The sequence below is a fragment of the Malus sylvestris genome, chromosome 5, assembly GCF_916048215.2.
Source record: "Malus sylvestris chromosome 5, drMalSylv7.2, whole genome shotgun sequence".
NCBI classification, from domain to species: domain Eukaryota; kingdom Viridiplantae; phylum Streptophyta; class Magnoliopsida; order Rosales; family Rosaceae; genus Malus; species Malus sylvestris.
This window is the reverse complement of record NC_062264.1, coordinates 37,802,050-37,816,268: the sequence shown is the minus strand read 5'-3', so window position 1 is coordinate 37,816,268 and position 14,219 is coordinate 37,802,050. Positions and strand designations below refer to the sequence as shown.

Below are 14,219 nucleotides of genomic sequence, written 5' to 3'. Positions count from 1 at the left end.
TCCTCAAATCACAGGATAATACTGACGAGGACCGATCAACTCTTGCTTGCCATTTCCGTAATCTCACATGGTTTGACTACTATTTGAGGAAGATCACTTGTATAAGTGTACTAATACAATTGTATCTGTACTCGCTTAGGACATAATGACCTGCCACTAAACCTTAAACCCTAGCTGTAACTGTACTTTACTGCATAATTTAACAGATTAAGTATGTACTTTCAAATGTTAATAAAATACGATATGGGAAAATGACACCATTTTTCTGCAATTTAGTGCTGATGGCTGCTGGTCGATTGACTCTTAATACTTGCACTTTTTAATTGTTTAATTGCATGATATATGGTTCCATTTAACTTTTGGTGAATTAATTATAAAAAGTAACGCATTATATTATCAGCTTCAAAAAGTTTTTTGTCACATTAGCTTTCGCCAAACTAATTCAGTTATGATCTGCCCTGTGCGGCTACACTACTCACTCAACACTTTGGATACCTATGTTTGGTGGATCAGTTTTATAAAGCACGTTAGTGTGTGTGTGTGTTTTTTTTTTTTTTCTTTTTCTTTTTCTGTCGTATCATATACATCTGTGATTTCTACCTTCCTTTTGTTCCATGTAAATGGTCATCACTTGCTAATTTGTTATGCATCCAGTCCTTCCTTGAGGTTGATTGCACCTTTCTAACAGGGAAGCAGAGTTTATAAAAAATCATATCGAACGGATTTTGGTAATTGATGATAAAAACATATCTGCATTAAAAAAAAAAAAATGCTATTAAGCGTACCAAAGTGTTGAGATATTTAACTTGTGCACTAGAAAGTAGATAAGATGAGCCCGATTGATTGATAGGCAGTAGATTTTCTATTTTATATAGTGGGAAAAACAGTACATGGATGCTCGTGCAATCCATCTTGTAAAGGAACGGACAATTGGTAACCATAGAATACAAGCCACTAGGGCTAGCCTAGTGGTGAGGGAGAGGGTGACGTTGTGGGTAAGGGGTGGAGTAGTCTAGGAGGTCTTGGGTTCAAGGCTTGGGGTGGGATAGTTAAAAAAAAAAAAAAACCATAGAATACAAGTTGGATGGATAAACTGGAAGAGTGCATCGCTAGCAATGCTTTATGGCACAGAATGTTGCGGGTCAAGCTTCAGCATGTGCAAAAAATGAGTGTAACGGAGATGAGAAGCTTCGTTGGATGTGTGGGCACACTAGAAAATATAGGATTAAGATTTAAGAATGAGGATGTCTGATGTAAAGTAAGAGTGCTTTCAATTGAAAATAAAATGAGAGAAAATCAGTTAAGGTGGTTTGAATATGTGAATCGAAGACCTATAGATGCTCTGGTTAGAAAATACAATTGTGAGATAAATGTTCAGTGCAAAAGGGATAGAGGAAGACTAGAAAATACAATTGTGAGATAAATGTTCAGTGCAAAAGGGATAGAGGAAGACTAGAAAATACAATTGTGAGATAAAGGTTCAGTGCAAAAGGGATAGAGAAAGACATAGGAAGACTAAGAAAGAAACTTTAAGAAAAGACATAAAGTACTTGGAGCTAAAGGAAGACTTAGCACATAGCGCAATAACGTTCTAGAATTCATATAGCCGACCCTACTTAATGGAATAAGACTTTGTTGTTGTATGCTTTTCCAATGCATCGCAGGCGCAGACTAGGATGATCTCAATATTTTTCCGACTTTTGTCTTCAATTCATGGTAAATCACCAAATGATAGCCAAATCAAAAATAAAGAACACACTTCCATTTTCTCTTTTCGTACTTTCCATTTGTTTGTCCCTTAATTCTCATTTGATTTACTTTCCCATAAGAAAAATGCTTCGGGTCCTTGTACCCACTAACTTTCCCTCTTTCCATTACTTTATAAGGGAGGCAGATTCTCTCTCCTCCCATCCCCTCCTCCTTTGTGTTAATAGAAATCGGTGCACATCCAAAGAAGCTAATCATTGTTGCAAAACTAGTTAACAACATTAAAGAGGTTGCTGAAACAACGCATGCAACTTTGAACCATTTAACTCTAGTGACATACAGTGGAGACTTGAGTCAAGAAAATGTAGAGATCTTAGATTCGACTCCCCTCGTAATTTAACAATAAACTTGGAATCATTTACAACAATTTTGGCCACCAAAATGCCTCCAGTTTTGACTGCCTTGTAACCCTCATCTGGGCCTCTATCATTTATACAGTGAACAAAATAGACGAATGCACAAGATCAGATCCATCTTAAAGCGGAAGCCTTTCGACTCATTTCCACACACAATGTATATCCATCATTGCATCTTGGCCAATTGCTTCATCAATCCCTTGATAATCTTTCCAAACCACATCAAGTTCATAACAGCTAGAACGGATGGCACAACAAACACCAACAGATATCCGTAGGTGTGCATCTGGATGATCTGCAATCCAATTAAATAATTTACTACATGAAACAAATGACACTCCAAAATCTTTAGTAACTTTACAGTTCTAGAGTCCTTGATAATTCATAAAAAAAAAAATGAAAAGATGGATTCATAAAAAATTCATAAAGATAAGGGAACTGGTAAAGGAGAGATGTTTTGGCTTGCATTAGTTTGTTCTTTTTTTCCGTTTAAAGTAGAACGAGCGAAATGTATAATCTTCAGGAATGGTTAAAAAATGTAGAATATTGCACTACATACGCAACATTCAAGATTTCATCCTGTTCCCAAAGAAAATCACACCAAAAGAGGAGGGTGATGAAAATATAAAGATCCAAACTTTTTACCCCTTCTCAGAGAACTATCCAAACCATGTATACGGTATAACTCAACTTTTGAAGAAAGTGAAAGTATGGTCGTACCCAGTGCACAAGGCTCCCGCTTTACGCAGGGTCTGGAAGAGGTGAATGTCGGCTAGCCTTACCCCCATTTTATGGAGAGGCTGCTCCCAAGAAGAAAGTGAAAGTATACAGCAAGAAAAATCCAAAGTGTAAGCGGTACATATCCCAAGGGAATGGCAACTTACCATATCATAGTGCAAGTAAACATGGTAAAACATGTAGCCAAACAGCAGAATTCTTGCCGCCTGCATTCCATAAATTCCTTTAGAAAGCATGACTAACAATGATGGAAGTTATGTGACCAAAAGGAAAATCCAGCATCTTTGAAAACAACGATGTATGCTCACGATGCTGCTTACATCAAGCCAGATGGCTAAGAAATGAGTCAGTTTATGAAAGTATCAGGGCAGTGTTGTTGCAACACTCGATCTATTATATGAAATGAGTACATGTTGGGCCTCAAGCCACCACGTTCAATGATCAAAAGATAATAATACAAAAGGAATTCAACTGACCAGCCATGATAAAAATATCACAATGCCGTTTAGGAGATATGCGCTGGACCTCTTAAGACCAGCTGTATCAAGATACCTTCACGAAAACGAAAGCTTATATTAAAGATGAAAAACTATAAACTAAACACATTCTTATGCGTAAAGCTCACCATCTCATATTGATCTCTGGAGTAGTGATCTCAGAGATGAGGATCATGTATGTATAAAGTTGCCCTTCCCCAGAAAACATGGAGTATGCTACTGCAATTCCAGCAAGTGAGTGATGGAAAACCTGTAATTGAATGCCACCATATCAAGAGTTATACAGCTGTAAACATGTGGTGAACGTTACTCATTTCTAATAATAGATTTGTGTACAAGTTGAGTAGTGTTTATTTATTATTGTATATTCTTTTGGAAAGAAACAAAATTTATTTTACTACCAAAAAGTCCACCAATAAAGTAGAACCATTAAACTCTAACAACATGTCTGCCAAGTGCCAACCACTACAAAGATAAGCCGAACGTATATCAAATTTTAACTACAGCCACCTCTGCAATCATAAAGAATAACGAAAATAAAAAGCCCTAAAATTTCAATTAAACTGATCCCATAGAAAACGCCAGTCTAATCAAAAGTGACTTAGTTTATATGCAAATGTGATTTCTTTTTCCGTCCACTTAACCTCTTCTTCTCTACTTTCTAGTTACCTGTTTGTGGAATTAAGCAATCACCTTAATGGACTTATTAGAACCTAGGTAAATGATGCTTCTGACCGAAATGTCAAGACCGTTAAAGCAGACACCAATAAATTAGAAACAGAAACGCATATGCTGTGCTTCCAGACTAATATACAAATTGTCTTCCAAGAAGAATTTACTTACATACTCCATTCCCCCTAAACAGGGATATAGCCATAATAGCATTCCCAGATCCGAACAGAAGTACCCAACAGAGACCTGTCACAAATGATCTTAATTATGTCCCACAAAAAAAATGTCAGGAGATAACCAAACAAAAGAAAGTGCATATAGATGAAAAAACCCAACAAAACAAAAAGTCCAGATCACTCATCAATCCGTGATATTAATTTCTATCTGCTAGTCTAGGCATGGTTGGATGATAATGAAGCAAATAAGATAATGTTGGGATCTGTTCATCACTTCCTTACAGCTTAAGGTCAAATTGGGATCTGTTTACACTTGAATATTATGCATGTAAATACTTTCAAAATAATTGAGTGGCTAACAATTAATAAAAAAATAATAATTGGAAGCACATACCCCTAATCCAAAAACAGACAACGGTGAGCTTCGAAATGTAATAAGGCCAAGGTGCTGTTGATCAGAAAAGAGATCGGACCAGAACACAAAGTACAAGGACAGAGCCGTTATAAAAATGGCATGAATACTGGAGATACCACTGCAAAAGTTAACTTTCAAATTAATAAATTTACAAGTAACGTTCCAGATGGGAAGTATATTACGCAGAAGGAAAGTGGGTATCCTTACCGACTGTTCCACTCAATTCGTTGGATTTTTGTAAGACTGCCATAAGCCTTAATGTAAAAGGTACTAATTAAATGGGTAAGATCATATACCTGCAGAAAATAATGAGTTAATAACAAAACAGAAAACCAAATCTACAACTTGAATGAGGCACCCTACAGCACATCTTTATTAAGAGTATACCATTTTGCACAAAATTATGCCTCCAATAACAGAAGTATATGGTATGAAGGGATCTGCTAGTAAGTAATTTTTAACAAGAACTCCGGCCTGATTTTGGTAAGATTTGATCGTCATAACTGTCTTTGTAGACATTTCCATTGCAATATGGTAGATTGGTAATTCTTATTTCCCTTCTTTACTTTCTCGTACTAGCTTTCCCACTTCATTTTCCTGTTTCATCTTTCCATTAGCACACTCAAAGAGCAAGGAAGCTACCAGAATAGTAATTTATAATCACAAAACATGCACGTCTTTATCAGTATCATTTTTCTTTGGTTACTGCTGTGAGCATCTGAGGATGACATTTAACCAGAGTAGCTTATATTAGCAGATGGGTAAACTGTAAGCAATGTGATAGCTTATGTGCTTATACTTACAAACATAATCCACAAACAAGCTACACAGCCCAACGACAAGAAACACCGGCATAAATGCATCTAAATTTGTTAAAATTTAAAACAAACTTAAATAGATTTGGGCAACAAAAACCTTTGTATAAAAACAACATACGCAGACGAAAAGGCTAAAACCAGAATTAGAAACAGATGAGATCCAAGTAACACCCAGAAGACAGAAGAGAGAAACTGAGCAGCTCTCAAACTCCAATTTAGTACTTTCCAAATACAAATGTATGAATGTACATTAAGCAAAACTTGCCGACCGGATTAGATAGTGTGGTCATACATTGGTCAAGCACCAAGACCCTAAATTTGATCTCATGACTGCCCACAAACAGTTTCTTCATTGAAAAGAAAACCAAATGACTCAACCACAAAAACCAAGTGGCCATTTGAAAAGAAGTCAGTGTAAAATGAAGGTACTCCATCAATACTTCCATATGGTTGCAGAACAATACCAATACAAGCTCTAAGGAGGAGATTTAAAAACACCGTTAGAAAAAATTAACAAAATAAAGCAGTACCCAGAAGAAACAAGAAATGCAATCAAAAGGGAAAAACAAACTCGGATCCAAAGGCAACCACAAACACATGAGAAATCAAATGTGGTATTCAAAATCAAAAACCACCTCCATCCTGAGATCAGAAATTATAATATAACCAAAAGCAGATGAAGTTTCAAACAAAACCCATAAAGCAAAAACAGAGGATGCAAGCTGAGAAACTCAGAAATCAGAAGGAGGAGACCTTACCATGAGCATGAAGTCATAAAAGTTAACAACCAAAAACCCCTCCAAATCAGATGGGCATTTGGGAAAACACAGGAACCCAGAAGCTAATCAATGCCAAAATCCAGAAATCAGAAGGAAAGATGAAAACTTGAGGCGCAGATTGCAGATGGGTAATCGAGAAAACAAATGGGTTTGATCTGTGACCAGCAATGGAGAAATGGGAAGGCAAGAACCCGTGAAGGAGGGAAAAGGAAGCAGAGGGAGAGGGTGAGAAATCAATGAAAAATGTGAGTGCTTGGAATATCCAACCGAACATATAATAAAGTAAGAAGAGGAGTGGTTATTAGTTAAAAAAAAATGCTGAGAAGACAATAAATTCTATGCCACATTAGACGGCAGTTTAACATTCATTTTCATAATAATATTATAAAATATTATGCTAAATACATGAAATTGTAGAGAATTTATAAAGAGTTTTACTTTTGAGATAACGTTCTTAACATTTCTCCCAAGAAAAAAAACGGAAGGAACTTGAAAAATGACAAGTGAATTTTGGGTGGATACGTGCGAGTTTGTGCTTGGATTCCATGATCTAGTGTAGTGTGGATCGCATTTTTCTTGTTATCCAAATGGGATTGGGAAGTGAGAAATGAAAATAATGTGGTTGGCTCATGAGCTATTTGGATTCTAGGTTTTTTTTTTTAGGATAGTACTATTCACACATTTTTTGTTACATCATATATATTTTTGTTAATTTTTATTTATTGATCTTCAATTCATTTGATTCGACGATCAAAATTTTAGAAGAGTGTGTGAGAAGTAAATATAAATGTGAATAGCACCAATCCTTTTGTTATAATTATTTTTGCTAATATTTCAATTTTTTTTTATTAATGATAAGGACGATGCGAATCTAATTTCAAAATTATAAAGAGAAATATCAATAAATTAATAGTATATTTTAAACTGTTGTGTTTGTTTGGAGAAATGCAAGATATATACAAAGGACAAAATAAGTATTTTACTTTGTGTGTAGTGGACTTTTGACTATTGCTGTTATTAGAGCCTCTTGATTAACACACAGCTATTGGATTTTGATCTAACAACTACAATTATTATAATTTTTAAAAGATTTCTCTGTTTGTAGTCATTGGATCAAAATCCAACGGTCCTTGTGTGTTGGTCAGGAGGCTCCTGAGCCCAAACTCAGGAGAGGATCCAATTCCGACTTATAGTTAAAATGATTGGTTGATGATGATACAATTCGGATGCCATGTCTTAATATTTAAATTTATTTTCGTTTTATAATGTATATTTTTCTTGATTTTTTTCTAAGTTATGTTGTACTATTTTTGTTTATTTTAATCTGAGGTATGTCATTGTATAGGAAACCGGATCTCATCCGGATCCAAAGGAACTGAGCCTACCCATCAAATGATCCGAGCTATTAAAATTTGATCCAACGACTACAAATAAGGGGTCTCTAAAAGTTATAATAATTGTAGCAATTGAATCAAATTTCAATGGCTTGAATCATATAATCCTTGAACTCAGTTCCTTTGGCTCTGGAGGGGATCCGGTTCCATTGTATACTAACTTGTTGCTGCTGCTACGGTTCCTAATATTCCATCACCAACCCCATCATACCCCAATGATTATGGTTGTTTGCATCATTTACCATTTCCTAGCTATATTTTTTATCATGACTACTTCCTGCAATAGTATATGAGGAAATTATAATAATTGTCACTCAACTTTAATTCAATTGAAGTAATGATATCTGAACTAAAAATTATGATTATTATTTTCTTAACTCATCAAAACGTGTAGTTATGTCATTTTCGTCGACTCCGTTAAAACTTTCGTCAAAATCAGTCATGTACCATGCACGTGAAGCTGAATAAAGGAGCAAATATGGAAGTCAAATTATATTAATGGTTCATCAACTTTAACTCAATTGGAGAAATGATCTATCAACTTTAACTCATTTTGGAGCAAAATCTTTTAACTTAACTCAATTGTACCATTACTACAATTTTCTCATAGTATTTTCCAGTGTCAAAACACTTACGTTATTTTCAACGTACAATAATTAAATTAGGCAATTCATTATACGTGTCTCACGTGCAAATTTAGACAAAATAGCAATAAGTGTTTCATATTTTAGTCGAGCGATATTTTAGAGTGATAAAAAGAGAGATTCGAAATTAGTTATAAAGTCGGAAAAGCATATAGCAAACTCACTACGCCAAGTTTGCAAGGGTGAATACTTCATCAATATCATAGATGGGACCAAATCGCATGGTAATCATTACTGGGAGTGGACGTTAGTTAAGAAAAAAAAAAAGTTAGAAAGGAGATCATCCATGCATGGTTGGAAACTTGGCCGTTGAGGCCATGCCGGTGCATCATGCATGCATGGGGCAGCAGCAGATAGCAGTTTCGAGTAAAACTTGGCTTCTGGTTCAAGTTGGTATTTTTTTAACAACTTAGTTGCCCTGCGAACTTCTTTCCTCTTAAATTTGGTTTCATAACTGAAAGAAAGAGGACAAGGAGTTGCGTGGTGGGATTAGGGTTTGGTGTTTTTGGCGTGTAAGAGAGAGCAAATATGGTGGTTATGACTCATGAGGGTTGTTGCAGCAAGTGTTTGAGTACTCATGACTTGTTTCTTCATTCATTTTTTTTGCGTTACATCAGAGTGTTTCGAACTCTAGATGCGTAGACGTAGTGAATATGGTAGTTATTTAGAGTCACGGAACCTATTTTGAGGAGTAGTCCAACTTACTTATAAGTCTATGTAAAGTCCATCATCTCATCAATATGAAATTCATTCTCAACATATGAGACGATGCCCATATTGTTTAGCTTCAGTCTAGGCTAAAGCTCGGGGTCTATCCTTTTCTTCAATTTCCTTTTTTTTTTTAAAACAAGATGAACAAGTGTGAAATGAGGATTATAATATTTCAAGGTTTTGAGCACATTGGAAATGATTTTCGCATATACCATTTTTTCTTTCTCGCACAAATTATGTGTATGTTTGTCTTTTGATCTTCTTTTGGTTTATTCAATTCAAGGAGAAAAAAGTTTATGAAAATCACTTTCCTTGTTATTACAAAATGACGATTAAGAAGTTTAAAAAACTCTAATTTAGTTTTGACATATGAAAATTGTAAGAATTTTTTTGTATGCAAGTAGATTAGGACTTAGGAGTATTTGTTTCTTCCCTTTTGTAGTTTGCAGAGTGGAGAGAAAAAGAAAGGAAAGAAATGGTAACAGACAAATAAGTAGAAATATTTGAAAAAGAAAAAAGAGAGGAAAAGAAAGAAGAAGTGGCTAATGGCAGAAACAGAGGCACACTCCCATCTTCGCTTCTCTGGAAAACCCAGAGAGGATACAACGAAAGGGGCAATGGGGACTTAAACCCCGATAAGATTTCATCCACTGTAACCTCTCCTCTCACTTGTCTGCATTTTTTTTTCAATCTTCACACTCTGCAACTTCCAGTTTTCAACTGTTTTTGCAAAAATGTGATTCACCCGCAAAATCTATTCAAGTTTAAAATCGCAAAAAAGTTAAGAATTTTATCCTTCTGTTCTTGTACGTTTAGTATTTTCGCAACAAATCCCGTCTTGTATGCTAAATAGGCGTTGCTGATTCCAGTTTTTCTTTTCGGCCCGAACGCCTTGCTAATCCATTCATACTTAACTGTATCAAACAGTTCTATATACATTCATTCATTTGATTTTCAGTTCAACTTCTGCTTTATTTGGTTATAATCTTTTGGTTCGTACGGTGCTCAATATGCTGTTTATCTTGCAGTGTAACTTTGGTTTCGCGCCCGAGAGAAATGTAAAGAATTACACTGTTTCATTGATCAGAGAATTCATCTGTTGATTGAAGTACTGGAAATAACAGAATCCATTTTACAAGTAACTGGGAGGCCTATAGTTAGATACAATTTACATGCCTTCACAATTTCCTAACCTTTGGACTTGCGCCCAACTTTTTTCGGAGGAAGTGAGGAGGATGACGAAGACAGCCCGGAGAGGTTCTTATCAGCTTTGTCCTTGTCAAATGCCTTTTGTACTTCTTCCTTGAGCTCCAAGAAACGCTGCCTCTTTATTTTCTGCTCGTCAGTGGTGCCCGTCTCGAGGACACACAAATCAGGAAGGTCGACCTGAAGGAACTTATCGAGGACTTCCGAGCAATGCGGAAAATAGTGTCTACCCATACTGACTGCCACAATAGAACACGAAGGCTTCAAATACAGAATAAAAACGACGATACAAGTACTTTTATCCAGCAGATTCTACATACAAGTACTTTCATTCAGTGGCTCATGTTACCCCATTCAGTCCGGTAGGTTAGGAAAATTGCTTAACTTGGCTGATGTGGCATAAGATCATTGGTTTTCTGGTTTTCTAACCACCGTGACGGAATGGGGTAACAGAATACAACTGAAGCATAGGGGGCAAAGTCACACAGATTTTGGTCAAAGTGTACAAACAAATAAGCCGAAAAAAAGGATCAACCAAAACTCTGCAATGCAACCACAATAATAGCATGTTACCTGTTTTCACAAGGGATTCCAACCTAGAAAGGAGTCTTTTGTTCTGCACAGTGGGAGTCTCGTTCAAATCAACCTCCATCAAATTCCCACTAGATCCTTTCAAGGAAGAGATCCCGGCAAACTCAGGCGTTGTGTCTGCCTGTGAAATGGCCATGGCTAGCTTGGCTTCAGCAGGGAATAACAATCTGGCAAATGCCACTGGAATAAACAATGGACTTCAGATTCAGGCCTTATCTAACAAGTGAAGGAGACCAAAGCAGAGACTCAAGGCATATTAAACCAGTCAAAAGATGAAACATGAAACGCGAAAGGTTGAGATTCAAGAAGAAAAAGGATACTGACTATGATCTGCTACCACAATGCCTTTACAAATTAAATTGAGAGTGTAGAAATGTTACCTCGATTCTCCAGTTTCAGCAGTCTCATGTGCAGATCATTGGGCGTTATTTGGGAAGATATAGATGCCTCTCCAGCCATTGGATTCCTCTGCATCTCTCTCTCTAGAACATCAATGCAAATCCGGTCTTTGTTTGCTTCTTGCCCCCGCTCAGTTTTTGTATGATAATCCTTTTGCCTTGTCAACCTCCGGCAAATACTAACAGCACTCTCACCTTCTAAAGTCGGCTCTGATGCACGAGCACCATTAGACAAAAGCAATATTATAATTGATGGCTCTTTCCGCTTCACAGCAATGTGAAGCACTGTATAACCCCGGGAATCCCGGAGGTTAACATCAGCCAGACCCAGGCCAAGCACTTCAGCCACAACCTTAGGATCGCAGTAAGCAGCAGCATAATGAAGCGCATTGGCTTCGTCTAAGGTTACATCAGACTCGGTTAAAAGAAGTTTCATAAGTTCAACATCATCTGAGTCCAGTGCCTTATGTATTCTCCTGATTCTCTTCTCACGCAAGGGGTCCACGGCTGGCATGTTTGGGTCGCAGCAGTGCTGAGAATTGCGGCGAAGAATTTTAATCTTCTCCACAACCTCATCAGGAAGTGCTTTCTCTAGAGATATACTATCAAGATCTGAGTGTGCCACTCTCTCTATACACTGATCAATGAGCTGACTTAACTGACAATGAAACGCAACCACGAGGATTGGGATAACATCATCCGCCAGAGCTTTCAGTACAAAATCGATAAGCTGTCGCTGTCAAATACACAGAACCAAATCAGAACAACCTTCCATTTTTCTTTCCAAATGAATTAGTAATCTATCTTTGCATTCTATAAAACAAGTTGGATAGAAGTTGACTAAAAACGAAAAACATAATACAGATACACAACTAAGATGGCCGAAACCAGTGGTTGCGAACCCAGGAATTGTCGGGGAGGGGCGAAATTTAAAAGAGTAAAAGGTTCCAAAAAATGCAGACAACCAAGTCTTTTTACATAGTAGACAATTTCAATGTCGTTGATGACTCATAGGGTGTTCCTGTACTGTTTGTGCATTGCATGCTCATGGTTTCTAAGGTAAAAAAGAACACTAATTGCTAAAGTTGACTAATTTATCGATGTGATTAAAATGTTTGATCAGAAATTCAGAAAGCAAACAACACCAACCAACCTGCAATATGGAAACCAGATCCGGCATTCCGAAAACCGAAGAAGCACACATCAACTCCAAAGAAAATTCAATGGCGGGTCGACAAGCTTCATGGCCGCACACATTGTGAACGCAGCTCGAAACCTCGACCGGAAAATCCCTCACCTTTGCAGTATACACAAAGCTCAAGAAAACCAGAAACGCTTCGTAACCCACATGCCCAAAAGGCAGCAAATCACTCATACAATACTTGGGCTTTCCTTCTTGTTCGGAATCCCCATTTTCCCGCCTGAATAACTCCGCGAAAAACTCGCTCCTCGAAGCCAAAATACATCGGTGGACAGCAACCGGAACGCCCTCGACGGTGATTTCGGCGTCGCTGTAGTCGCCGCCGGAGTCGGCCAGTAGCCGGCCCAAATTGGAGCTGAGGTTGGTGAGTAAGTCGGGGGTGGGCGGCGGGTCGGAGGCGGAGGAGTTGGGGGTTATGGAGGCGTTGGATATGTGGGGAGAGGAGGTGAAGCTCAAGCAGGAAGATGGGTCGGATGAATTAGCCATTAGTTAATCTGGGCTAAGATTCAAACATGGAGATTAAGGAGATGGAACAAAGCATGATGATTGATGGGATAACATAATCCAGGAGGAGGTTGAAGATGCTACTGCGAAAATAGTCAACGTCGTTTGAGTGACGATGCTTGAACGTTGGTTTCCACGTTTATTAGCTCCAGGGTTTGAGCCTAAGTAGTGATATTTCTAAATTTAACTCATATTAGTGAGGAAACATGTTTGAATTGGAATAGGTCTATTGAATACAACTGATATATATAGGAAAAAGATCCTTCTGGGATCCCGGGGATTGTGTAATCATATCCATTCATCGTACATCATGCAGTCAGTTTTTGTTAAGTATTATTTATATTTAATTTAAAATTTAAAATAATTTCTGATCGCACGATGTACGATGAACGGACATGATTACACGATCCCCGGGATCCCCAAGAAAAGGATCTGGTGAGGATCTTTTTCCATATACATAGTGCGTATTCGCGACACCATTTTTTTTTCACAATTTTTGGCACGTTTTTGTGGGGGTCATTATGTAATGTGTTCCAACGAACTATCTATTTTCTGCAATAGCATTTATAGATCATCCTTACAAAAAGTTAGACAAATTCCAAATTATCAAGACATTCATTTGTAGTGAAGGAAATTAATGAATATTGTTCTACAACAAAAATTCTAAAACTTTAATCCAACAATTATATGGTTTCAAATTTGGTAGACATGATCTTGAGAGACGACTTAAATGATAGACGGTTCAGATCATTAAAAACACTATAAAAAGGCTCTCATAAAAACATGTGCCGAAAATTATATAGAAAAGTATTTTCCCGAATCTATTCCTTTATAATTTAAATTAATTTTTTCAAAGTACATCAATATTTTTACACTAAGGGGAGGGAAGTTCGACAAAACCACACAATTGGCAGCCTAATTTGGTATCGAATTCGCTATCTACAATATTCGAACCTAAAACCTCTCACTTTCAAATAAAGAACAATACTACTAGACCGTAGTACTGACTGACGATTTAAATTAAATTTAGACCCAAGAATTTAACCAACACGATAATCCATCAAGATAATCCACCATTTCCAATAAGAATAGGTTAGTGCATGTAACCGAGGACCCATGTGCAGAGCACATGCAAAGTATATGCCTCATTTTTGCGATTTAAAAATGATGAATAATTTCTTTTTTGAAGAAGAAACGAAAAATGATAAATAATTAAATAATTGTTTATTAATTAGGACTGTGCAGTATGAAAGTTTGGATTTTTTAATATTACGTACGCTGAGAAAACAAAATAAGATACTAAAACTTTTTAGCGTAAAATCTTGACCATTAAATTTTTAATTAAATTTTAA

General features: G+C 36.8%; 1 protein-coding gene and 1 pseudogene across 2 annotated transcripts; both read right to left on the bottom strand.

Moving 5' to 3' along the window:
* Positions 1-1,997: 1,997 nt before the first annotated feature.
* On the bottom strand, positions 1,998-6,574 carry LOC126620814 (uncharacterized). Of its 2 annotated transcripts, none has more exons than XM_050289125.1 (9): positions 6,198-6,520; positions 5,009-5,218; positions 4,829-4,917; positions 4,601-4,739; positions 4,202-4,276; positions 3,487-3,608; positions 3,338-3,413; positions 3,008-3,067; positions 1,998-2,418 (listed from the first exon to the last, which is right to left on the bottom strand). In XM_050289125.1, exons 2-9 carry the CDS (start codon positions 5,144-5,146, stop codon positions 2,290-2,292), a joined length of 828 nt encoding a protein of 275 aa, XP_050145082.1. In that variant the 5' UTR covers positions 5,147-5,218; positions 6,198-6,520; the 3' UTR covers positions 1,998-2,289. The 2 variants fall into 2 exon arrangements, with proteins under 2 accessions (XP_050145082.1, XP_050145081.1); XM_050289124.1 differs by lacking the exon at positions 1,998-2,418 and adding an exon at positions 2,451-2,839 and having other exon boundaries at positions 2,955-3,067; positions 6,198-6,574.
* A 3,450-nt stretch (positions 6,575-10,024) lies between these two features.
* Positions 10,025-13,078, bottom strand: LOC126620796 (BTB/POZ domain and ankyrin repeat-containing protein NPR1-like; annotated as a pseudogene).
* Between the last annotated feature and the right edge of the window lie 1,141 nt (positions 13,079-14,219).

What these genes read in the sequence shown, in the direction of transcription:
- LOC126620814 (XM_050289124.1), bottom strand. Translation starts at nt 5,146, where the DNA reads ATGGAAATGTCTACAAAGACAGTTATGACGATCAAATCTTACCAAAAT. An exon ending in TGTCTGTTTTTGGATTAGGG is followed by an intron (nt 4,277 to 4,600) that starts GTATGTGCTTCC and finishes CATTTGTGACAG; the next exon opens with GTCTCTGTTGGGTACTTCTG. An exon ending in GTTTAGGGGGAATGGAGTAT is followed by an intron (nt 3,609 to 4,201) that starts GTAAGTAAATTC and finishes ATTCAATTACAG; the next exon opens with GTTTTCCATCACTCACTTGC.